Consider the following 26,009-nt stretch of genomic DNA (forward strand, 5'->3'; position numbering starts at 1 on the left):
CCATTTACAAACAACTAGCTCATATTTTCTCCAGAGTAAATCACATGAAGCACATGTAGAAACTGGAGTAAGGAGGGATTGTGTAGCAGTGCCACTAAAACAGTCAAAAAAGCACTGATCGTGCAGCTGAATCGGCATAGTCATACACCTGAGCAAGACCAAGAACAGATTCTCCAAAAAAGTCTGATCAAAATTCACTAATAAAATCAGACGGAACAATAAAATTAGCTTTTAAAGAGTCTGACAGTACAGTAAGAAGACCATTGAAAATAACCCTGTTTTATCAATTACATTCCAACAAAAATCATAATCTGAATTACAGGTATTCTGCATATCTGCATAAGCACCAAGATAATATAAAGTAAAAATTTATCCATCAAGTCCCTCTGATAAATGGTCCCCTACACAAATGCAAGTTTTTAATGTACATTTAAGTACTTTTGGCAAGAGGTACAGATTCCATGAAAGAAAAGTCACTGCAAAGTCTGCAAAAAATTCCAAAACTTGCAAACTTAGAAAAAGATCAAAGGTAGAGCATTTTCTAATGCTCTGATACATAATAAATTCTGGTTTTAGAAACAGCAAAATTCACTCCAGTTCCTGAGATAAACTGCAGATCAATTTTGAAGATTTACCAGATTGTACCACACTCTCTTTCTCAGCTTCTTTTACACACTGCAAACAAGGTTTGAACTGAAGCTTCTGCTAAACTTACAAGTCAGCAAAGCATGTGAAAGATCAAAACATTCAAATTGTCTTTTCTGCTATAAAAACAAGAGACTGGCAACTCAAGTCAGAGACAGATAGACTTTAGCCACAGTCTGTCAAAATAACTTCCAGACAGAGGCAGCTCTTTTAAATTTACTGCACTTGCATCTTTTAAATTAATCTAATTCTTTGTTTCTATGCTGTTTTCACTGACGACTCTGCTCTTACTCATCCATGTACTGTTTAAGACAGTGTACCATACAGGAGTTCAAAATCCTATGGTCAAATATTTTAAAAGCGCACGAGTCACCTAACAGCTCAGCACGTCTCTGATCGTATGCTGGAACCATCAGTGTGCTTCATTACTACTAGCCATGTGGTCAGTTCCTAAATTAGAATTAATTTTGTGCTCCATCTTCTGTAAAACCGCTGGAAGATCCAGAACAGAAGAAATGATATAATGAGGTACTGGGGAGGTATCTACTGGGGTAGTCATTGCTTTGTTTAACCAGACAGTTGCTTTCAAGCCAGCATTCAGGCCTCCTTGAATATCTGTATCTAGAGAGTCCCCAACCATAACACACTCCGCGGGCTGCACCCCCAGGAGATCGCAACAGTAATGGAATATGGATGGCGCCGGTTTCTCTTCCTTCTGCTCCCCTCCCACAACGATGGCATCGAAGTAGGGCTGGCAGGCGCAGGCCTCGATCTTCTCCCTCTGCGTCTGCTTGTCGCCGTTGGTGAGGAGGAGCAGGCGGAGGCCTTTCCGCAGCTCGGTGAGCATGCTCCGCGTGTCCTCGGCCAGGGTGAGGTTCTGGAGGCGGGTGGTTTTCCACAGGAAATAGCACTCGGCCGCCAGGTTTCGGTTGGCCTCCCCGCCGGTGGTCTCCTGGATGGCCTCCTCCCAGTGGGAGATCCGCAGGTCGGTGATGCACATCTTGGCGGGATCGTGACACTCCTTGAGAAGCTTGGCCTGGACCTTATCGCAAACGAGGCGGGCTTCCCCCTCGCTGTAGTAGTGCTTTGTCTGCAGGGCCTTTATCACCTGGGCAAACGGGCGACAGGCACCCCCCCGTCAGCGCCCGGGCAGCCCGGCGTCGCGCGCCCCCTTCTCTCCCTCCCTCCCTCCCAGCGCCGCATCCGTTAACGGCCGCCGAGGGGCCTCCGCCTCGCGTCTCCGTGCCGGGCAGGCGGCACCGCGGCGGGCGAGCCGGGAGGGCCCACGGCCGCAGCCCCCGTGTCGGAGGGCCGTGAGGGGGAGGGGGGACGGACACACACGCAAGGGCAGTACCTCCTCGATGGCGCGCCGCCCCGCCGCCGCCGTGTCGACCAACGTGTTGTCCAAGTCGAAAAACACCGCCTTGACGCCGTGCACCCCCATGGCACCGCCTCTCGCGAGAGCCGCCCCGCTCTAACGGCCGAGCCGCCGGGGCGGAGGGGAGCGCCCCGACCGCCGCCACAGCCGCCCGTCCCGGGGCACAGCGGGGCGGGGGCGGCCGGTCCCGCCCCTGCTCCGCCCCTTGCCGGCGCTGGGCGGGGCCTCGCCCGGCGGCGGGGCGCAGCGGCGCGCCCGTGAGGTAGCCGGCGGCGGCGACGGCGACGGCGACGGCCGTTTTGTTCCTCTGCTGTAAAACGCGCTGCCCGGTGCGGGCTGGGCTGCGGGCGGAGCCCCGCCGGGACAGGAGGGTGGAAATCACGCAGGGCCCTGGAGCGGGGCTGTGAGGACACCCCGCCCGGATCGCCGGGGGGTGTCGTGTCGTGTCGTGTCGTGTCGTGTCGTGTCGTGTCGTGTCGTGTCGTGTCGTGCAAGAAGGGCGGCGGGGGGAGCTCCCGTGCCCTGCCGCGATGCCCTGCGCGCCTCTTAGCTGCGCCGGCCGTGGGGCGGGATTGCTCTCGCTGTGCAGGAGCGCTTTCCGGGGGAGGTATCCGAGAGCCGGCGGCTGATTGGGGAAATACTTGTTGGAATGCCGCCAGGGGACAACTGCACCATGAAAGGGTTTTTCCGCTGCGGCGTTTCCACCCGGGAACGGCTGTGGGGCGGCCCCCGCGGCTTTCCCTCCGCCTGGGGCTCGCTGCCTTGCTGCTGTGGTGTCGGCGGCTGCCGGGGCTGGCGAAGCCTGTTGCCGCCCTTAGGAAACTTCCCGCGGGAAGTTCTCTTCGCGGTGTCGCTGCCTGGCGCCCAAAGGTGCCGAACCCCGTAGGTTTGTATTCCGGAGCCTTCCTTGAATAGGCGATGGTGAAAAAGGACCTGCACGGAGGAGGAGGACACACGCGCAAGAGATGCGGTTCAATTCGGCATGCAGGCGCAGCAGCGCCTTTCCCGGCTCCTGGAGCATGTCCTCCTGCAGTCACCTGGGGGCAAAGCAAGCCGCAATCCCACAGCACCGGGTTGATTTTTCATTACAAAGTCAAAGCCAGTGACTCCACTAGAAACACTTCAGTATATGGGGAACTGATATGATATTAGAATATTTGAAATTCCAAAGGTCAATATTTTCTAGAGCAAATGAATCAGAAAGGCGTTTGGATGAAGCAAAAAAAAAAAAGCATGATAGAACAAGTTTTACAGTTGTATGTACCAACTGTGGTTTCAGAATAGATAATTTTCCCCAGGGTGAATCATAGAATGGTTTGGGTTGGAAGGGACCTTAAAGATAACCTAGTTCCAACCCCCCTGCCGTGGGCAAGGACATCTCCCAGTAGACCAGGTTGCTCAAAGCCCTGTCCAGCCTGGCCTTGAACATTTCCAGGGATGGGGCATCTACTATCTCTCTGGGCAACGTTTTCCAGTGCCTCACCACCCTCATAGTGAATTTCTTCCTGATACCTAATCTAAATCTACCTTCTTCCAGTTTGAAGCCATTCCCCCTCATCCTATCACTACGTGCCCTTGTGAAATGTCTCTCTCCAGCTTTCCTGTAGGCCCTTTTTAGGTACTGGAAGGCCTCTAGAAGGTCTCCCCGGAGCCTTCTTTTCTCCAGGCTGAGCAACCCCAACTCTCCCAGCCTGTCCTCATAGGAGAGGTGCTCCAGCCCTCTGACTGTTATCGTGAAGTTTAACAGCAGGCTTGATTCAACAAGCAATATTGCTGTTGGTCTTTGACAACATGTTTCGATTAAACAAAGTATCCTTTTTTTTATCAACCAGCAAGCAAATCTTGTTGATTTCTGTTAATACTGCTAGTGTTGATTAGACAGTAATAATTAAACAATGTACACAAAGCTGGAGCAAACTTTGTATCTTACCAGAGAAACTGAAGTTCGCTCCAGGCCAGTTTCAGTTCTGAAAATTGCACCTTTGTTAGCAATCTCCTTGTCTGATAAAAGACGTTGGGTCACACATAAGGCCAAAAAAATCCTGCCAAAGAGCTTGGTGGTGAGGCCACATCTGGAGTACTGTGCCCAGTTCTGGGCTCCCCAGTTCAAGAAAGACACGGATCTGCTGAAGAAGGTCCAGCAAAGGGCTACAAAGATGATTAGGGGATTAGAACATCTCTCCTATGAGGAAAGGCTGAGGGACTTGGGTCTTTTTAGTCTAGAGAAAAGAAGATTGAGGAGGGATCTTATTAATGCTTTCAAATACTTAAAGGGAGGGTGTCAAGGGGATGGGAAGTCTTTTTTCAGTGGTGCCCAGTGATAAGACAAGAGGTAACGGGCACAAACTCGAACATAGGAAGTTACATCTTAACATGAGGAGGAACTTCTTTCCTTTGAGGGTGGCAGAGCACTGGCACAGGCTGCCCAGAGAGGTGGTGGAGTCTCCCACTCTGGAGACATTCAAAACCCACCTGGACGCCATCCTGTGCAACCTGCTGTAGGTGACCGTGCTCTGGCAGGGGGGTTGGACTAGATGATCTCCAGAGGTCCCTTCCAACCCTGACCATTCTGTGATTCTGTACGGCAAGCAAAACTACAGAAGGCTGGCATTTCAGGAGAGGGAGGGATTCTGAGAAGAAACAGACACGGGTAAGGAGTTTTAATAAAATTGCTCTAGTTGACTTGTAATAAAATGTGCTGCTTTGATTTGATAAAATGGAAAAAGTGTTGGGCATACAGATTTCACGTCCCTCTACTGAATTACTGTTTTTCCAGAGTTTACACAGAAGAGTGATTAAAAATAGCCGAATTTCTAGGATTCTCTCTGCTTAAGAAGATGGTGTCTATTTCAGACAGCCCTGTGTTCCAGTGGATCCTATGAAATGCATACCTTTCAGAAAAGGTATATTTACATAAAAGTAATCTTTGTGCTTTCTTTGATGGTTGGTCAAAGGGGCCATAAATGGAAAATAAACATTTTAGAAGATTTGGTAAGACATATATCTTTACTGGAAGCTTTCAGATACATAATTGAAGCAGTTAAACCATGGATTATAATTACATTTTAAACTTACTTTTATTATTTTAATTTTTCTCATCAGCTCGCTGTGCATGGAAAACCTGTGTTCACTTCAGAGTAGGGCTGCAATTGTAAAATGTGCTTTTGTGTATACTTGTAAAAGTTACTGCAGGGTTGGTTAACTTCAGCCAGCTATTTGCCATGCTGTATTTGTATGAACCCCAGGGTTAGCAAATAAGGCTACTCATCCCAGCTTTTTCTATCAGCATTTCAGCATGTGTGATCTGTGTGTCATCTTCTGCTTTCAGACATGCGCAGTACTTTCTCATTGTTCTTTCTGCAGGCTCTGTAGAGGCTAGAAATGCCTCGGAGAAACTCAGAACCAGGAAAAGGACAGTGATCAGAAACCTAACTAGGAGCCAAGTTGAAACATGAGGTGTATCGCACGTTCTAGAAGTGATAATGTAAGAATGCCATTTTGGTATCTTTAAATGAGGTCCATATATAGAGTTATGGAATTGTTCTAGGTGGATTTTAACAAGGCAGAATGTCATGAACATTTTCAAAGAAAACCTGTTTTATCCATACACATAACAATAATAATTTGTAAATTATGTGACTCATATCATGGTTTGTCCTTTTTTTCGACAAGATGGTGATAGTTAGAAGTTAGCATTTTGAACTCTCTGATGTTTTTCTTTGCATTTCCACTGGCAGCTGAATGGGTTCCTTTTTGGTTGTGTCAGTGCTATGGGAAGGTAGTTGTGCTTCCTGGGTGCTGGTGGGTGCCCAAGCCATTTCCTCATTCTGAGGATGAGACCTAAAGCTTACCGCTGTTTTCCTTCTCTCCTCTACAGCTTTCTGGCTTCCCCTGGAGAGAGATCTTGCAGGGAGTGGGTGTGGGAATCAAAGCAGAGTCCAATAGGTTATGTATCTGGGTGATCAGGAGTAGATATCGAGTGGACACAGTGGAACGTATCTGCTCCATACTTTAGATATTGCCTCTGGAAACTAATCATGGAGATCTCTTTTCTTTCCTGCTTTTATTGTCTTTCCTGCTTCCCCAGAATATATTATTAATTTGGTGGATGATTTTTTTTTCTTTATTCCAGTAAAAGGCTTACTATGAAGTGCCTTAATGTTCAGTGATACCCATAATGTATTTGAAGTTTAAAGAAGGGTTAAGCAATGAGAAAAGAGAAATTGCTCCTGTGTTGCAGAAAGTTATTTGTTGGCTGAGACCAAAATAGGACTGTGAGAAGTTTAAACAGATCTGAGCAGGCTGAATGGATTGACGAACGACATTCGGCTCTGATAAATGCAGACAATCCAGGCTGGAAGGAAAAACACTTAAGTTACACTGTTTTGTTTTTTTTTTTTTTTTCTTTTTAGCTTTTCTAAATTCAGTATGTGCACTTTGGCATGATCTGTAAAAAGTGGAAGACCACCTTTGTAAAATCAGCTCATGAATACAGGAGGAACATGATGAAACACGGCGTAAAAAAGTACGTTGAAGTTGGGCTTTTTTTGTAATTTACATTAGCGGTACAACTTCATTTGGAATGACTTGTGCTTACTGATCACCTCATTAAAGAATTCCCACAGATGCAGAATTGGAAGGGTAGAGAAGGTGTTTAAGGGCTGAGGAAAATCTTACAGAGAGAAACTGCAGTAAAATGGGATGCAATAAAACAATTCAATGCAATTAAACAATTCGATGCAATAAAATAATATCTAACCAAAAGGATAGCAACTGAGTTGAAAATTCAAAATGTATAAGAGGAAATACTTTTTGTTACATGCCCTAACTGTGGTTTGAAATTGATTTATTTGGGAAGCTGCTGAGGATGAGACCATTGCAGTAGGGCAGAAAAGTGGGATACTGATACAAACACCGAGAATATTTGGAGCTGTAGTTAACTGCCACACTTTGTAAGGGGTATGAGTGTTGACCGGCAAGTCAGAGAGGGAAAAGGGCTACTGAAAAAAAACATATTTGGATTTACTTGGGAAGAGCTGGGTGCATCGCCACTCTCGGCTGCCCATATAGATGAGCTATAGTATGCGGTTGCTATATCTGCCTTGTAGCATCCGTAACAGAAACAGCTAACAGCTAGAGCGGGGCAGCGCCGGTGGGGCAGTACTGCTACGGCGTGAAACGCCTGAGGCGCACCTGGCGTGCCCCGCAGCCCGCATCCCCCGTAAGCCAAGCGGCGTGGGGCACAGCTGAGCTGGCGGGGCCGGGACCACGCGTGGCGGGGCGGAGCGCAGCGCAGCGCAGTTCCCCGCAGCCTCGGAGCCGCAGCCGGGACTCGGCAGTGGCCGCCTCCCGCCGTACGCCATCCGGGGCTGCGGGGCCGCCTCCCGCCCTTTCGGTTTCGCTTCCAGCCGAGGCGGGGGGGGGGTGGCGGGAAACGAAACTGGGGCGGCGCCTGCCAGACGCTGGTCCCGCTCGCGACCCGCCGTGCGACGCCGCGCCGGCCGCCAGAGCTGCTGGGAGTCCCGGGGCGACTGCCGCCGCGCAGGTAACGGCGGGGAGGGCCGGGGATCCGTCCAGTGCCGCCGAGGCAGCCTGCCCGCACCCTGGCTCCAGCGGTGCTCGGCCTGCCGGAAGCCCACGTTCGTCTTCGGTTTGTGTCGCTGAGCCTAACAGTCATCGCGGTTCGAAACGATATGTTAAGATCCCTCTTGGTTCCCCTCTGAAGGAATCGATTCTAATTCTGCCTGGAGAAACGTTGCTCTTTTTTCTTTTTTCCTTTTCCTTTTTTTTTTTTTTTCCCACAGGATTAGGTGAATGATTCAGCCTTTTCCTGCCAAGAAATCTGCTAAGAAATCTTCTGTATTTACTAAATTCTCTGCTCTGCTTTCTAAATCTGCTATACCAAGCAATGAGTCAAAAACGGTTGAAGATTAACCACTTGAATTACAAATTAGAATTAGGTTTCTGTGAACTTTATGGTACCGGCACCAGTTTTCTATTTGGTATCACAGCAGTGGTCTGCCAGGATTAGAGGCTGTCTCTATACTGTGCCTGGAGGCACAGACATATCTTTGAATATTGCTTTGCAGAACCTTTTTGAGCGTGTGTCAAAATGGAACGTGAGTGTATGGAGAAGATCAACCATTACTGTCAAAAGAATAAACTTACACTGCATTATGCCGATGTCAGGATGACTGGCCCGTCTCATGATCCTGAGTAAGTTCACTATGCCTGTCAATATACATCAGAACTCTTCAAAATGTGATGAACGGACTGGGTAAAGCTTGCAGTCATAAAGTGTGTATGTGGCAGGAGAGCTTGTTGAAACCATAAACTGAGTGGCAAGTAGGTGGGGAGGATGTGATAGAGTTTGAGGAGAAAACCTACTTCAGAGTTCATGACACTTTTTTGGAAAGTAACAGCAATGAACATGTTACTGGTACCTATATTGTAAGTATGTTATGCATCTGGCATGAACTTTCTCAGGAGGTGAGGTGGGTTGCAGCAAGTATTTCCATTTATGATCTATGCTAACTTAAGTGCTTTGATTTTTATTTAGTCTTGCAAAGCGTGGAAATTATTTGTGATTTATGGTGTTGGTATCTAACTATAAAGGTTGGGTATATATTAATTGATTTGGTATCAACAGGTTTTATGTGTAGTTAATTTTTGAACATCTGTTAAAAGAGAAGGGTCTTTTGCTTAAGCTGTTTTGCTTTTACTTTTAAAGACAATTACAGGTGATGGAATATATTTTATTTTTCAACACAAATATGGTGTTTTCCTATTATTTTCCCATGCTGGAGACCACAGATACTGAAGTTTCCTTGTGTGATTTTTTTCTTTTAAGTTTTGTTAGTTTGCGTGAAGACAAGCCTTATGCTAATAATCAGTATGTTTGTTTTAAGCTACAGTCTTCCATGTTGCTCTCTGTGCTTACTTATTGTTAGGCCTGACCATAGTCCCAGAATAAATTAGTAAGTATTATCTGGGTCTCAAATGTTAACCAATTATCTTAAATTTTGCCCCGTGTGGCTCATGTAATTCAAAAAAGTAACCCTTATTGCAGTAACGGCAACAGCTGTGGTCACACACCTACGTTTTCAAGCTTCAAAAGTGATGGCATGGGATTAATAGAATTTACACAGATTTTAAATTTACTCATGTATCTTATTCATTGCACTTTTTCACGGAATCACAGAGTTTTCAGAGTTGGAAGGGACCTCTAGAGATCATCTAGTCCAACTCCCCTGCCAAAGCAGGATTGCCTAGAGCACATTACTCAGGACTGCATCCAGGCGGGTCTTGAAAATCTCCAGGGAAGGGGACTCCACAACCTCCCTGGGCAGCCTGTGCCAGTGCTCTGTCACCCTCACCGTAAAGAAGTTTTTCCTTGTGTTTGAATGGAACTTCCCATGTTCCAGCTTGTGCCCATTGCCCCTTGTCCTGTCACTGGGAACCACTGAAAAGAGCCTGGCTCCATCCTCCTTCAACCCACCCTCTAGATACTTATAAGAAATAATAAGGTCTCCCCTCAGCCTTCTCTTCTCCAGGCTAAAGAGTCCCAGCTCTCTCAGCCTTTCCTCATAAGGGAGATGCTCCAAGCCCTTAATCATCTTAGTTGCCCTTCGCTGGACTCGCTCCAGCAGTTCCCTGTCCCTCTTGAACTGGGGAGCCCCAAACTGGACACAGTATTCCAGTTGTGGCCTCACCAGTGCAGAGTAGAGGGGGAGAATGACCTCCCTCGACCTACTGGCCACACTCTTCCCTATGCAGCCCAGGATTCCATTGGCCTTTTTGGCAACAAGGACACATTGCTGGGCCATGGATAATTTACTGTCTACCACGACCCCCAGATCCTTCTCCTCCGAGCTACTTCCCAGCAGGTCTGCCCCTAACCTATACTGGTGCATTTTTCTGTGTGCTGCTGCATTCAGAAATATAATTCAGCCCATTCTCCTGTATCTGTAAGCAATGTGAGGTGTGACAATGGTATCTAGGAAAGTCCTGGATAACTGGGGCTGTTCCAAGCAGTACAATGTACCAGTACAGTGTCTGGCTACAGCAATGAGTGCTGTAAATCTCCTTTGGTGCCTTTTTGGTGCTCTTTCTCACTACTCTGCCTGCTAACAGGATGCATCAGCCACTGCTGATCCTGAGCTGGCTCCCTAATGTTTCTATGCTGTGTCCCATCTCATAAGTCCTCCTACAGTTGTCTGAGGTATGATGCAGAGACATCTCCTGTCATCTCCTCCCCTCCTGTCCTGATTTTAGTGCTATAGCTTCTTCCACTGCAATGTCAGGCCAGTCCTGCCTAAACCTGTCAAGTCTGGGCAGTGCTTATTAACTTGAGGTCCATGGTGGGTAAGTGTAACTGTACATTTGGGACCAACTCATGTAACATTCAGATAATCCTCAACTCAGATAATGAACTCATGGTTCATTAAGACTCAGACTGCAGTTTTCCTCAGGATGCTTAAATAAAATGGTGCATTTTGGATGCAGACCCATAGCTGAATGTGTGCAGTATTCAGCGCTTAGATACGGGTTGGGTAACAAAGCCTTTCCCAAAGAAAGATCTTTCTTTCATGCTTTTTTTGGTATGCTGTTACCTATGTGTAGAGTATGTGGCACACTGTGGTGTGCCTTGTCCTACTGTTTACCTCCTTAACATCTCTTGTTAAGCTTTGCTTGCACAATGACTGCAAGCACTGTTCTGCATCAGCATTGTTTTCCACCCAAATGTGTCATTAAAAGGAAGTGGAGACTGAAGTTGGAATACTGAAAAAAAGTGAATTCCTGAAGTCATTCTACTATTTGAGACAAATTGTCCCACAGAGAAACTCATGGTGTTATACCTAGACTGTTTCTTTGTGTAAATCTATCTTGTTGACTGGGAGCTTGTGTATCTATATGCTCTGCTGCAATCTGAAGTACAGATGTACCCTGAGGTTATAATAATGGTCACTTTAACTTGATGCAAGTCTGTGCTGCTGCCAAAAGCAGAAATCTAGTTGTTATTTTCTTCTCTGTTGCCTTTTGCAGAGGACCAGTCAGGTCCAGCTAAGAACTGATTTGGTTGAAAAGCAGTCATTCATTATTAGGTCACTGTGGTGGCTTGACCCCCAGCCAGCCACTCACTCACCCCAGTGAGACGGAGGAGAGAATCAAAAGGGTGAAAGGGAGAAAATCTTGTGGATGGAGATAAAGAAAGTGTAATAAGCAAAGCAAAGCTGTATGTGCAACCAAAGCAAAATAAGGAATTTGCTTGCTACTTCCTGTTGGCAGGCAGATGCTTACCCATTTCTACGAAAGCAGGGCTTCGTCATGTGTAACGGTTACTTGGGAAGACAAACATTATAACCCCAAGTGTGCCCTCTTCTTCCTTCTTCCCCCAACTTTTATTGCTGAATGCGATGCCATGTGGCATGGAATATCCTTCTGGCCAGCTGCCCTGGTTGTGTCCCTTCCCAACTTCTCACACACCCCAGCCTACTTGCTGGGGGGTCAGAGTGGGGAAAAAGAAGAAAAGGTTTTGACGCTGCACAAAGACTGCTTAGCAATAGGTAAAACATTGCTGTGTTATATTGTAGTCCCAAGTCCGCACCATACCAGCTACTGTGAAGAAAGTTGAGTCCATCCCAGCCAGACTCAGTACAGTCAGCCCTGAGCTGCATCAGCTCGCTGGTCTGACTCATAGAGTTGAGTATGGGAAGCAGTGTGGGCACAAGCTGTGCAGCGGAGGGGGAAGGGATCAGTGGTTGAGTGGGGATGAGCAGGACTACTTTTTTGTGTTTTTTTTTTTTATTTTTTTTTTTCGGCCTGCCTTTAAATTCATGTCTGATGAAGCACCAGACCTGTTTTTTTTTTGCACTTACTAAATAGCATATGTAGCAGTATATCAAAGATGAGTGTAACATCATGTCTGGATCTGTGAAATCAAAATTAGCTAATCTTTCCTCTCCATATAGTTTTGCAGTGCTGAGATGTGTCCTGATGTTAGGGCTTTACAACCTTGCCTGTAACAATGTTGACCTCACGCATTCTTTTGCTTTTAAAAATTTAAATAATACTGAATAAAGTTGAATCTGAAAAGGTTATTAAGTATATATGAGACAAAATGTAACAAAGTTTTAGAAAAGTTTCCTTCATTGCAGGTTCACAGTTGTGGTTAAAATAGGCGACGTAGAATATGGTACAGGCACTGGTAAAAATAAAAAGGAAGCAAAAGCAGCAGCAGCAAAGAAAACCTGGGAAATTATTAAGAACCCGGTGAGTAAACTGTAGGTTGTTGGGGTTTTTTTGCTAGTAAACATTGAAGATGACTCTTTAAAAGTAGTCAATAAAATATCATTGCTTTCTTTAATTTGGAAGAGTTTCTAAATATTTATTTAAGCTGTCTTTTCTCTGACTTATTTAGTACTTTTCTACTTTTTACCACTGAGCTATTTTCCTTATTGTTCTGCTACAAGGTTGGTGTGTAATATCGAGAGTGTTTCCTCCCCTGCTGTATTTGCCTTTGTTAGGCTGCCTTGGTATATCCAGAGTGGACAGTGTTCCTTTTTCATCTTGACAACTAGTAATTTGATGTCTTCAAAACAGTTGCAGGGCATTATTCAGTGTGACTGTTCCCACTCTGCTCATAAAATTGCTTACTTTCACTTGATCTGATTCACCTTTGTTTCCTTGTAATTATATTCTTTATGGTATAGCAGACTGTATACTCTTTTTCCCTCCTTGATTTAGTTTAGGTTTGAATTTTGCTCCTTTATTTTCTGCCACATGTTTTGTGATAGCCATTCTTTATTTTTCTTTTTGACTCTGAATACTTCTTAGCACCTTTTGGGTGAAACCTTTCCTTCCCTGTTTCCATATGCTTTTTACTGTGTCACCGTCATTACTTGAACACAATTGCTGGATGTTTGCTAATATATTATTAATGCTGCCTAATCACGAGAGAGCTGAAAAGTCCTGCTTCCCCCTCTTGTACCTGCACAGGAGCATTTGCAGCCCTTACTAACGGCAGCATCAGCAGCATCCCGCTGCCATCAGTTTTCTTGACTCTGGTCCAGCTGTGAGAAAATTCAGAAGGCGGCATTTGCTTTTTTATTTTATTTTTTTTTTTAATGAGACATTTCACAAGTCCCTCTCTGTTGTTTCTTAAAAGAGGTGGGAGGAGACATGGTGGTAGCTTCTTAAAGACATTGGTGCAATACTCAGAAAACTGGATTTACATTTCTTTTGAAATTCAAAATGTAAGAATACTGGGTTGGGATGGCTGCTCTTTGCCACAAGGGACTCCGCTAATGCAAACTTGGGATTTTTTAACAATATTTTGAAAAGTTGACAAACCTTGCAGCTATATTAGATCGTGTGCACTGTTTATTTTAATCTATTTATTAAGTTCAAGTTTTTAAGTTATCTATTTTGTTTGGTTTGTAGCCACAGAGTCCTTCAACTATGCAAACTGCTGAATTAATGACAACTCCAGTGACTTTATCATCTGTATCAGCCATTGACTATGTCAGCCAACTAAATATATATTCACAAAGGACGTCGCATAAAGTTGATTATCCTAACAGAAACTGTACTGGAGCTGCCCATGTTCCCATGTAAGATATGTTTTATCTTCATACTTGTTTTTAATACTTCTTCGTGTTTACTAACACTACCATTAGTTACCCTGAGTACTGTTAGATGAATCTTTAGAAATACAATAAAAGTTTGGAGGTAGTCTGGAGAGAATCCAGTGGAGCACCATTAAGGTGGTTAAGGGGTTGGAGGATACGGCGTAGGAGGAGAGGCTAAGAGGACTGAGTTTGTTTAGCCGGGAGAAGAGATGGCACGATGATAAAATGGTAGTCAGTGTTGACAAATTGTCAGTTATTTTGGTTGTAGTTCTGGCACCTTTGTAGACCACTTGGCACGTATTTTGGAGACCCCTAGGAACCAAGTGTCAAGGAAAGCCTGTTTGTATCCTCTTCTGTATGTATTGCAGTCAGTGAGTTGTAGAAATGCTCCAGTTAATGACAGCTGAGGGATGATAAAGAATATCTACATATTTTAACTCTCTTGACAAAATCTGCTGGAGAACTCCTCCTGCAAAATCAGCCACTTCAAAAACTAAACTGCAGCTAATTTGTGCTTGTGGGTGCATATGATATGATGCTTTGAGGAGTTCAACCTTAAAAAGTGCTAAATATTGACTCTCTGAAAATTGGTTATTTTGAAAGCATGTCAAATTAGTTATCTACCATTATTAATTAGATTAAATGTATATTGGAAATACTGTCCTGAAGATGTATATCTCATCTTTCCCTTCTATAATGTCAAATGACTGTAGTGTTTAAAAACATTAAATTAAGACTTGTCGTATGGGATCTAAGACTTTATTCACGGTTATATTTTACAGGTTTTCTTGTAGCTGTACAGTTAGTGGTGTTTTGTATGGAATTGGCACTGGAGCTTCTGCAGCTGCTGCAAAACAAGCTGCTGCAAAACAAGCATTTGAGAAGCTAAGTAATGAAGGTGCTCTAATGGTATGTGCTATATTTAGCCTTAAGACAGAAGTTTAATTCTTGTGTCTTTATGAACAGATTTCCTCATTGTACTTAAAAGCATATTCCATGGATTCCACTTAAGGGGGAAACAATCCATATTTTGGTGGGTTGATTAGCCTACAGGATTCTGATGGTAAAATTCATGCTGTGTTTCTATATTCAATTGCTGGATTAAAAAAAGCTCGTAGTTGATATATCTGTGCATTTCAGAATAAGGTCTGATACGTTGCCATTCAAGGATACACATATATTAAAAATTTCTGGATCCCGACTATTCTAATATACTGGTTGTCTCCTGTGTCAAGTGTTGTTGAGCTGACTGGCTATGAACATAAATCTTTTACTGCCTTCTGTTGGATCAGAAATCTCTTGTGAAATGTGAGAAAGGCAAAAGCAGGAGTGAGAATCAACAGGACTTGCTTTCTGTTGTGTTCCAAGGACAGGTCTAGTGAAGAAATCTCTAACACCATCCTCTGGAGAGCAGAGCTGTTGTCTTCGTGTTGGCGATCGTATTGCCATACGTGCAAAAAATTATAGGCATCATATGTAATTAATGGCCTATTATAGCTCTAGGATCCTTCCTTAATATTTTCCTGTGTTGCAAGCTCACGGGTCTTTGCATTTTCATCAAAGTCTGAAATTTACTACCTCAAGCAGAACCTCTGTAGCAATTATTCTAAATTTAGGGTGGGTTGTTTTGGTTTGGTTTTCTTTTTATTAATTCCCAGCAATGTCTGTGTAACAAATAAGATGTAACTAGCAAAAAGTGGTAAAGGCCCAGTACTCCTGAATTCCAAAAAAAGGGGGTTGGTTTGTTGGCTATCATTGAAACAAACCCTCAATTTTTTTTACTTTTTATTGGGTTATGGTCTGTAACAATTGTAGGTGTTGCTTTTAATGTTACATTTATGCTCTTATGACGTGGGGGGTTGGGGGTGGAAGGAGAAGAACCTCTACTAAGTATTTAGGATTAATTTTTTTAGTCGACCTCAATTTAGTAATCCAGGTTTTGCAGGGTATTCACACTGAAGTCACTGAATGTCTTTTTGTACAGACTCAGATTTCCAGTTCTGCTGATTGCATGTACCAAAGCTTACATGGATCTTGTTTTCCACACAGAACATTGCATATGAAATAAACAATGAAAACATTTGCTTTTAGTAACTGTTACTCTTATCCTGATTTTTAATACATCCCAGACTCTACTTCTGCAACTGTGTCTATATAGTCTCAGTAGGAGTGGGAAAATGCTCCCTGTGACAGGGCCCTGTGTTTCACTCCTCTGGGTGGAAGTTAGGCAGGTGCCTTTCTTCTGCAGGGCCTTGAATGTTCAGTGCAGTTAACAGCTTCCATTTGGGACCTTGTAGTCTTCCCTCCCCTCTCTGTGAATTGCATCTTTTTGCGCTAGATATTTTTTACATGATTTTGTTAACCATTCTTGGGTTTTGGTTTTTTTTTTTTGTTTTCAGATGGAAAGTGAAAAATCTAACAGCAATTCTACATTTAGCGAACGTAGTAATTCCTCTCAAGTGCCAACTCAGTCTGACTCGCAGTAAGTTGGGTTCACTGATAGTAAAGACATTGGGTTCACTCAGTGTAATTCAATTTTGGTACTTTCCTGTGCTCCACATCCTGCTTTCTTCTCTGTTTTTTTTTTTTTTTTTTTTTTTTCTCCTTTTTAATTCTCCATAATCTTTATTTCCACTGAAGGGAAAACTTGCCTAGTGAAAGCAAATGAACACGCATAAAGTTTCATTTGTGATTTGGGAACCCTTGGTCAAGCCGTTTGTGCCCAGCAGTTAAAAGAAGTGGTAGTGGCACTACAGTCAAATTATGTTCTTTGTGTGATTGTAAAGCAAGCTGATACGTACAATGCTAGAAGTAGCTGCACTGCCTTGAAATAAACATCTGTATTTAATCTATTTAATTGAAGGATACAATAGAATATATATCATATAGATATATAGATATCATGATATCATATCATAGAAATAAAGGAGTATATTAAAAAATGTTACTGTTTTAATAGCTTTCCAGCAGAAAGGTTTGTAGTTTATATCAGTCATGATTGTTAATGCTTTTTCGGGTTTTGCTTTTAAAAACTGTGTATTTTTTATGCTGCTTTTTTTCTTGGGGCTGTCATTTTATTTGTGATTGAGTTACATTCACCTAAAACTAGTCTATTATTTTTCAGTAACAGCAGTATTTGCTTTGAAGACTCAGCTCCAAAGTTGGTAGAAAAAATGAAAGACATGACAGTATGTGAAAAACTTTCACCTTCTCAGGTATAGTATGAAAATGGTCTTCCTTGTAATTACATTTTAGACCCTGAATAGAGCAAGCTTCTTGACAGAGTGTAGCATCAGTTTGTTCCTGTATCCGCTAATCACTAGAAAACACGTGCATTTTTCCTAAGAATATTTAGTACTTACTGTTAACCGTTGGTCATTTACTTCTGTACTGTGGACCCAATTTATATACTGTGGACCAAATGGACAGTACTCCCAAGAAAGGGGATGAATCAAAGCTCAAATTTTTCTGTGGGAAGGATGACGACGTCATAAGTAGCATATGTGAAAAATTTTAAGCTTCATTCTTATTACATTGTTTATATAAGGTATGAACACATTTATAGACAATTACTAGATACATTCACAGACACATTTTAAACTAAGTATAGTGAAAATGTTCAGGATATCTCAGTTATGTTTTTTCTCTTTTTCATATAGAGACATGCAGAAAGTTCTGCCCTGAAACCCAAAAGGTATGTGTTAATCTCTAGGTTGCTCTCTCCCATAAACTATATTACAAACCACTTGAGTGTTTCTGCATCTAGCAAAGAAATGCCACTATCGGGAGGTACATTTCTCTTGTTGCATATTAGAAAAACAGCTCATAAGTTTTGCTTTTGTCCTTATTAAAGAAAATTGGCAGCGAATTTTGATAATGCAAGAAACAAGGAAGATGAAAAAAATATGTCAGATTCAGATGAAAGTATGGCAGATTTGGACACAAATACCAGTGAGGAGAATGAAAGTCCATACACTGTGAATAAAAGGTAAGAAGGTTTTGGTTTTTTAATAAGATCTACATGGCAAGTGCAGTATGTAGTGTTCTCTTGTTTGTTTATTTATAATAGAATGTGGGAAAATACTGTTGTAAAAATAACTTTCAAAGAAAATTGGAATTTAAGTTTTTTTTTTTTGCTGGACATTTCAAATATAGTATAGCAACAGCCATGCAATGGTATTTAATACTTACAACCGAAAGTCATTTGTGTGAAGATGTAATTACCCTATGTACTTTCAGGGGTCAGTTTCCGTTGTTTTTTTAATCTTCAAGACTATGATTTAGACCTGTGTAGGTGTTGAGTGATCCATGTATAATGATATTTCAGCAGATGTATTAGATCTGTCAGGATCATTTTTATATCTTGTAAATTTAATGTTAAGTATACTTGTTATGTGTTGTCTTTTTTTTTTTAAGATTTCTTGAGAGTTTTAAAAATATAGAGCCTATTGGTGAAGGTGGTTATGGGAATGTTTTCAAAGCAACAGCAACAGTTGATGAGAGAACCTATGCAGTCAAACGAGTTCGTTTCACGAAGTACGTACCGTATATTTACTTCTGTATTTTATTTTAGAACAAACTTAATCAAGATTTTAGTGCTTTGTTTTGTCTCTTTAATAATCCTAGGAGCATTTAAGCAATTTGCATTATTAACTGTCCGTTCTTTCTGGTAAACTCTTTATTTCTAAGTGAAGCTGCATATGGCATGCAACTGTTAATTTCTCCATGGACTGGAATAATTTCAGATGCAGCCATAAAAAAGTAGATTTGTTAAGTTCTACTTTCTCTGAACACACTAGTGCTCTGCTTATTAATATTGCAAAATGTGTTTGAAGAAAACTTGCGGATTAATAGAACATTGAAAGCAGCACTGTTAATTTTGGCCGGTTACATGGAAAATTTACATATCAGCAATGCTTAATGACTGTAATTAGGGAAAACAGAAAAATGAAAGTCATACATTTGATGTTTTGTAATTGGAAAATGCTTTATATATCACACATCATTCTCACACTGTGTTATTTGTCCCTTATAAATCTCAACAGAGAATGATGATCTTAATTATTTTTTTAAAATAATTTTCTGTAACTAGTACCTAGAGGAGTATTTTATCAGCAGCTGAAAATCTTGAGTTTCTCTTAGGTAATCTATTTGAAAAGTTTCAAGTTGTTGGAGATACTTGTCCCTGGTATTATGTAACTGCCCTTCAAATTCTTATGTTCTTCACAAATATATGTTATTTTCCTTTATATTGCAATCCTGAGAATTATACTAAAAACATTCTACTGATTCTTCAAATAAAGACTGCTGGTCTACTGATGGGTTTGAACTACTTCACTAGGTAATGTTACAACAACAAGTGCAGGCCACATTTAATAAAAGTTCTTCCTGAGTATTCGCACTGAATTCTGTATATGTAAACAAATTTCACCAAGGTGAGAAAAAAACATGGGTGTTTGCTACATTGTGTTTGGATACCTAATGTAATTATGCATTGCAACTATCTGCTTTTTTCAGCTTTTTTTGAGTGAGGCTTTCATTTCTAATATGGTTAAAACATTTTTGCACTTTGAATAACTGAGTAGATGAAAGAAAAATCACAATTTATAACTACAATTTTGAACTTGTATGAAGAAGAATATTATGTTCTTTTTCTAAATTAATGTAAAACTGTCTGTATACTGCTAATTGATATCATGTCTTTTATTTAACTTAGTATTAAATTTTTATAGGGAGATGCCATTTATTTTTGTTTTGTTTTGCTTTGTTTTTTTTTCCCCTTCAAATAGGAATGTAAAGCGTGAAGTAAAAGAACTTGCAAGACTTGAACACGAAAACATAGTGCGGTATTCTTGTAGCTGGACAGGGTATGACCATGTAACTGATCCATTCTCAAGGTAACTACAAGATAGTAGTTTGCACTCACAAACTTGTTTGCTGTAGTGAATTTTGTGTTGTAAAAAGAAAGGCTGATGATTGGTTATAAATCATTACACAAATATAAATACATACACATACTTACATACTTACCATTAGGAAAAAAGGCGCAGTACTTTTCAACAGCAGGTCGTATATAATTAAGTATATTTATATCTTCTTTTCCTTGATTAATAAGATACATTATGTAATTTTATCTTTGTCCTCTTTCTTAATATACAGAACTTGCTGAATCTATAGAGGAGTGTAAAAATGCAGAACTCAAAATTTGGGGCTAGAATTAGCAAGAGAAACTAAAAAATTGTCTGGCAGTTGGCTGCCAAATTCCTGATCAGAAGTTTCTTTTTTTTAATAAGTAGCTCTCATAGATTTAATTCTTTCTCTAAGTTAGCATTTTAACCTTGGTGCCTGAAACAGTTTTTGTTGTTGAGATCAGAAATACAAAATGAAATGCTCTTTCATTTAGAGGTACTCATTCAACTCTAAGAGTTCTGGCAAGACAGTGGTGAGAGTTTTACTCTTAAGTTAGGTTATTAATTTTTCAAAGCTTCTGTGGTAAGCTTTTTTCACTAGCTGTAAATTCATACCCTTCAGATAAGTTGCCACACTTACCTAGAGTCATAAAATATTAATGGATTCAAAATTATGGTTGGCATGATATCTGTTCAGTGTGCTCAGTAAATAAGGAATAAAATGGGAGAAAAAAAGTCTTGTGTCAAAATCCAAGCATTAATATGTTGGAGTCTCAATATCACTTATGCATTTACTATTGAAGAGTTGTTGGGTAAAAGACAGAAAAAAAGTCCTCAAAGCTGAGGTCCCAGCTTGGGATTCCACTTAATGCCCTGACCTCAAGACTACAGAGATTAATGAGCCACTTAATGCTTGTTTTTTCAGTGCCTCAGGTGGCTTTATTTCAGGGCACTCAGATCACACAGTGCAAGGAGGAAAAAGTGGTGCCTCTTCCTCTTCATGTTGTCCTTCCCCTCACCATCTCCAGCCTCAGCCTATCCCATGGGCTGGTGGTGACAGACCTCTTCGTCAGATGGGTGAATATATTTCATCTAGATTTCCAGATCTCAGAACTGAGTAAACTCTAAATCACAGACTAATGCCAAAGATGGTCACTGCACCAGAGGTTGAAAGAATGGGATCATTCTGGGTAGGTGAGGAAGGCTAATGCTGTGTTTGCTGAGCAGAATACAGAGTACTTCCCAGGGACTTGCAGCAGTTTCTAGAGGGCAAGATGGGAGCCAAGAAAAGTGCTATTTCTTCCTGTATAGGCCATGTCTAGACGTGAGGGGAGCAGAATTTGGACACTCAGAAAACTTTCAATGTGAACAAGGAAGCAAGCAAAACATTGGGAATATTCCAGGTGTATGTAGCAACTGAGCAGGGATTCCTTGGTTTGCAGTTCTGTTTATTTATATCTAGCACAAATTGGTCTAGGATCTTTTTGAAAATCAAGAGACTTGCAGACTTTGTTTTGGGGAAGTCCAAAAATAATGATAATAAACAAAAAGGTTTTTTAAAGAAGAGGAACCTAGGAATCATTGATGGCTTGGGAGGAATTGTATCTTGCCAATTTCAATATGGTATATAATTTTCTTTTGCAGGCAGAAATCAGAAAAAAAATTTCCCTGTCTTTTCATCCAAATGGAATTATGTGAACAAGGGCCATTGGATAACTGGATTGAAAAGAATAGACGAGACCCAAAGTATCACAAGATGGCACAAGAAAAATTTTTACAAATACTGAAAGGAGTGAAATATATTCATTCTGAAAGGTTAATTCATCGAGACCTCAAGGTAAGTAGGATAGGTAATTAAAAAAAATTAGATAAAAATAGTACGTACTGGAATTTCATAAAATGTTACATTGTTCTAGTCTTTGCTTAGTCTATTATGTACCCTTGTAGTGTGCCTCTTCTAATACTGCTAGTGATTCATTTTTTTTCACCAACTGCCTGGACTTCATCCTAAAATCAGAAGATAAACTGGAGCATCTCAGAATGTGCAGTAGTTCAAAAAATCAGTAGTCGTCAATTAATAGACATTTTCAGTGTATTACGTGTTATTGGGTCACAAGACTGCCTATTGGAAAAATAAATACTAACTTTACTTGATAAAATAATTAAAAGAAAGAAAGTGAAAGGTTGAGTCTAGGAAGTTTGCTCTTGCAATATTGTAAAGGGATAGTTTATTTATCCTAATACATACTGTGTTTGATAACAACATACTCTAATTGCTCTTGTATCACGGATGCATACAAATATTTGAATGCTACTTTTTTGGATAAAATTTCAGTCTCTACAAGTGCACAATCATAAAAAGATTTTATTTCGATACAAAGATTATAAAGGACAAAGTTGCAAGCCTTCAGGGCTTCATATGCCAGCTATAATGTTGCTTACAGAGTTTTAACCACTTGCTTTGTGAGAAAGTCATTGGTGTGGTGGTGTTCCTAAAAACAGTTGTAGTGGGTCCCATTAAATGTTGATGTAGGATGCCCTTCTCCTCATATAGTGGCTAATTCCAAACAGCTTGAGTATTAGAGGTGAGAGATGATACAGTGATGCTGTCCTTGATGCATATTCTGTGGAGGCCCCATCCCTGAAGGTGTTCAAGGCCAGGCTGGATGGGGCTTTGAGCAACCTGGTCTAGCGGAAGGTGTCTCTGCCCAGGGCAGGGGATTTGGGTTGGAACCAGATGATCTTTAAGGTCCCTTCCAACTCTAACTATTCTATGATATTCCCTTCCTCTCAAGACCTCCAGTAATCTGAAGTTTATGGACTTCTTGAGCCAAAGATTGAAATACTTTGCAGTTTCTATTCATAGTGTAGTTCCAGATCATGTTCACTGCCCACTCGTAGAATCTTGTCTTATGGACAGATACGCTACGATACTGGAACGAACCACAAATATACACTCATTATTTTCCCTAGATGCCTGGGAAAAAGAGGCCTAATAAGCGTCTTCTCTCCTCACCCGTTAATTCTTAGCTCTTCACACTCTATGGGCTTTGTATTTTCTTGCTCTTTCAGTCCTACTTTATTTTCATCTCTCAGCTCAATCTCCTACTATTCCCTATTCCTGTGAATCTGTTGCCCCAGTCCCTTATCCATGGCATCTGGTTGTAACCTGCTTCCAAGTCCTATTGCTAACTTGCCTGTCTGCATTTGAATTTAGGAACTTTTCTCCCCACTTCGATCTGCTGTCAGCTTAGATGCTTGGCCATCTGAGATCTCCATGTCCCAGAATGAAAGCTTCAGGATAGGTTCAAGCTGAGATTAATCCCATTTGTGCCTGGCATGAACGGAGTCTTCAAATAGTGTAGCCAGGTATAGGTACTGTATTAAGTGTGTGGACATGGACAAACTTGAACTGAAGAACTGCATTGGGATGCCTGTAGTAAGGCCTAACTCTGCAATTGACTTAGCACAGATAATCCTGCTGTGCGCAGGAGAAACTATGATTTCAGTGGCATTCCACGTGAGCCGAAATGCTTTGCCCAAGTGTATCAAATCCCAGGGCTAGGACTGAATACTAAAAAGCACTTCTGGATAGGAAATGTTATGTGCACAATGTATTTGAAGAGCACTAAAGCATGATACAGTTATGACTGAGCTGGTGGGAAAAAAAAAGTTGCAGTTACTGTGGCATGTACTACTTTAAATTTAGTTTGTGTTTATAAAAATTAATTGAACTTTTTTCTGCTTCCCACCCCATCAGTCTCTTAATGCTAATTTCTGTGAACAATTACCAGATTTTATGGGGGGCACCTCTGTGGCTGATTATGCTTGACAATAAACCTTGGTCATATGGTGATTTTTTTTTTTTTTCATATATAGCCTCAGAACATATTCATATCACATGAAGATAAAATAAAAATAGGTGACTTTGGTCTTGTGACTTCTGCAGAATATGGGACTCTGACTAGGAACAGAGGAACAGAATCATATATGGCACCAGAACAGGTAATTATCCTGCTATATTAGTGTCTCTGCAACTAGATTTGCATTATAAACTCAGCATTGGATGTTCTCAATCCTCATCTCAGAACTAAACCAAGTTGCCTAAAGTTCTCTGGTATGACTCTATACAAGGATAAATGTGTTCTGGAGAAAGCTGTCTGCAAGTGTGGCAATTTTATTTCACTGTGCTAACCTACAGGGTCTGACACTGCGTGCTGCAAGGAATGCTCTTGCAAAACCAGGCTGCCAGCCATGTATTTCAGTTTGAATTTAGGACCTCTGTTAACTGTGGCATTGGAGTCCTTCTATTTCTTTCATTATTTGTGACAGAGAAATATTGGCATGCCTTATCTGTATAGGTCTGTAGAAGTCTTGATTTCAGTCTGTTTAATGTGACGTAATAGTTGCTGTTTAACAGGTCTGTAGCAGAAAGGGTTAACGGCTAACAATAAGATCGAGTAGGGACAGTCCTGTAGCCTTGGGGTGGAAATTTCTACTGACTTAAAATTTTGTTTTAAGGAGTGCTGTCCACTTGGATTTGACGTCTACATTGTTCTTGTTCTAATCTTTGTAGGTCGGGGACAGATATGGAGAGGAAGTAGATATTTATGCACTGGGATTAATCTGGTTTGAAATTCTTTCAGCAGCCAGTCGTCATGAGAAAAGCAAGGTATGTAATCTTTAAATTAAAAAAAAAAAAAAAGACTCAGTTATTGTTTTGCCTTGCTGCTGGTACTGCAAGCTAGAAGTAATGAAGTAATCTGTATAGCTAGAGAACTGTCTCTATTTGCATCTTCCCCTTCATTCTTTTCTTTAAGCCCCATAAGTCCTCACACCTCAGTTGAAATGTAATAACAGAAGTAAAAAAAACATTACTGGTTTTATTTCACTTATGTCCTACTGACACACACATTAAAGCCGAGCATGCTAAAGAATAATGTCTAGCAAAAAAGATTTAAAGTTTCCGATAGATCTTTTTGTTTGATCTGAATATTTGAAGGGAATATGTTTCTAATTTTATAAAATAAAAATTATGAATGGGAGAGTTTTGTCTCCGCCATGCTCTTGTCTTCACTGCACAGCAGAACAAGAACAAAGTTTCTATAAAGCCCAAACACTTGCAGTTTTCCAAAATGAAAACAAATGTGATTTGGAATAGGTAGCTTTAATTGAAAAAGATCTTACTTCAAAAAGAAAACCAGTGTTACTTAAGCTTTTTTTGAAAAGGTGTCTTTTGTTTTTTCTTGGTACTTTGAATATTCTTACTGTAACAGCTCATATGCTCAAACCTGTGTATTTGTAGGACAGCGATGCAGCTGCTGAGTATCTTGTCTAAAATAATTTCAAGATATATGTACATGGTTGGACCCAGAAGCTCTTGAACACTGTTAGCTTGGTCCTTTTGCCAGTATGAAAAAACCATACCAATGTGTCTTTTCCACTTGCAAGTTCTTGTAGTATTTTCTGAGACATCTAGTTCCTGCTCACAGCTGACTGTGCAAGCGTGTCCACAGTCCCACAGTGTTTACAGTGAAAAGGGCAAGACCGATTTTTTAGTCTGGTTTCCTTAAAGCATAAAAATCTTGTGTCTGTAGGTACGTGGGGAATCGGGTGAGTGGAAAGTCCTAGGATGGTCTTCAGCTGCTCCATCAGCTTAAAAAATAATTCTGCTTAATGGAGCATGATATATCACCTCTATATGTTTGTTGCTTTGAACTCCATGTAGTGTTTTCTGCTGTGACATAGAAATAAGCGTGTGGTACTGAACAAGGTAAAAGAGAGAAAGTACACCTGCTTGGCTTGCAAATAATAACATCTAAAGTAGGAAATTTAGTCACACATCATTGTAGAGTGTGAAGCTTTTAAGCTTAAAAAGGGACAACAGTTAATGAAAAAAACATAAAACCAAAACAAAGTACAACTAAATGGAAAAAACTTTCAAACTGTTTACAGTTACTTTATTTTTGAAGCCTCATCTTTTTTGTGGGTTTGTATTTTCCTAATTACTTCAGTAAATTATATCAGTCATAAAATGAGATGCAAAATATAATCAATGAAAACATACTGAAAATGTTCACTTTTATGAATTTCAGGTATGGAATGATATTAGAGAAGGTAAACTTCCAAAGAGCTTCACCAAGCGATTTCCAACAGAGGTACGGAATTTTAATACATTATTTCAGTTAGTTTATTTACTCATAAAAAATAATTTATTGACATTTTATTTCTTTTTGCAGGCAACTATAATCAAAAAGATGCTTTCAAGAGATGCTTCAGGAAGATACTCTGCATCTGAAATACTTGAGTTTTGTAAGTCTGTTGATAAAGACAACTCATTTAAAACTCATACACAGTAAATGCCCCTTTAAAAGGCTTTCAGACTGTGTTTAAATCCAGAGTCTAATGTCTGTTGAAACTGATAAAAGAATCATAAATGTCAGAAGC

At 41.0% G+C, this 26,009-nt stretch overlaps 2 protein-coding genes across 2 annotated transcripts; one reads left to right on the forward strand and one right to left on the reverse strand.

Annotated features, from left to right (window-relative positions):
• Positions 1 to 1,057: 1,057 nt before the first annotated feature.
• On the reverse strand, positions 1,058 to 2,089 carry NANP (N-acetylneuraminic acid phosphatase; the record flags this gene model as incomplete). The annotated part of the gene is made up of 2 exons (XM_082481057.1): positions 1,058 to 1,753; positions 2,000 to 2,089. The coding sequence occupies 2 exons, from the start codon at positions 2,087 to 2,089 to the stop codon at positions 1,058 to 1,060; spliced, it is 786 nt and encodes a 261-aa protein (XP_082337183.1).
• A 6,046-nt stretch (positions 2,090 to 8,135) lies between these two features.
• On the forward strand, positions 8,136 to 25,922 carry EIF2AK2 (eukaryotic translation initiation factor 2 alpha kinase 2; the record flags this gene model as incomplete). The annotated part of the gene is made up of 13 exons (XM_082480699.1): positions 8,136 to 8,239; positions 12,181 to 12,295; positions 13,466 to 13,635; positions 14,436 to 14,562; positions 16,053 to 16,135; positions 17,507 to 17,641; positions 18,070 to 18,189; positions 19,443 to 19,550; positions 21,207 to 21,399; positions 23,442 to 23,567; positions 24,139 to 24,234; positions 25,658 to 25,720; positions 25,802 to 25,922. The coding sequence occupies 13 exons, from the start codon at positions 8,136 to 8,138 to the stop codon at positions 25,919 to 25,921; spliced, it is 1,560 nt and encodes a 519-aa protein (XP_082336825.1). The 3' UTR covers position 25,922.
• Positions 25,923 to 26,009: the final 87 nt, after the last annotated feature.

This window comes from Vanellus vanellus (assembly GCF_965231255.1).
Source record: "Vanellus vanellus genome assembly, chromosome: 3".
Lineage (NCBI taxonomy): Eukaryota > Metazoa > Chordata > Aves > Charadriiformes > Charadriidae > Vanellus > Vanellus vanellus.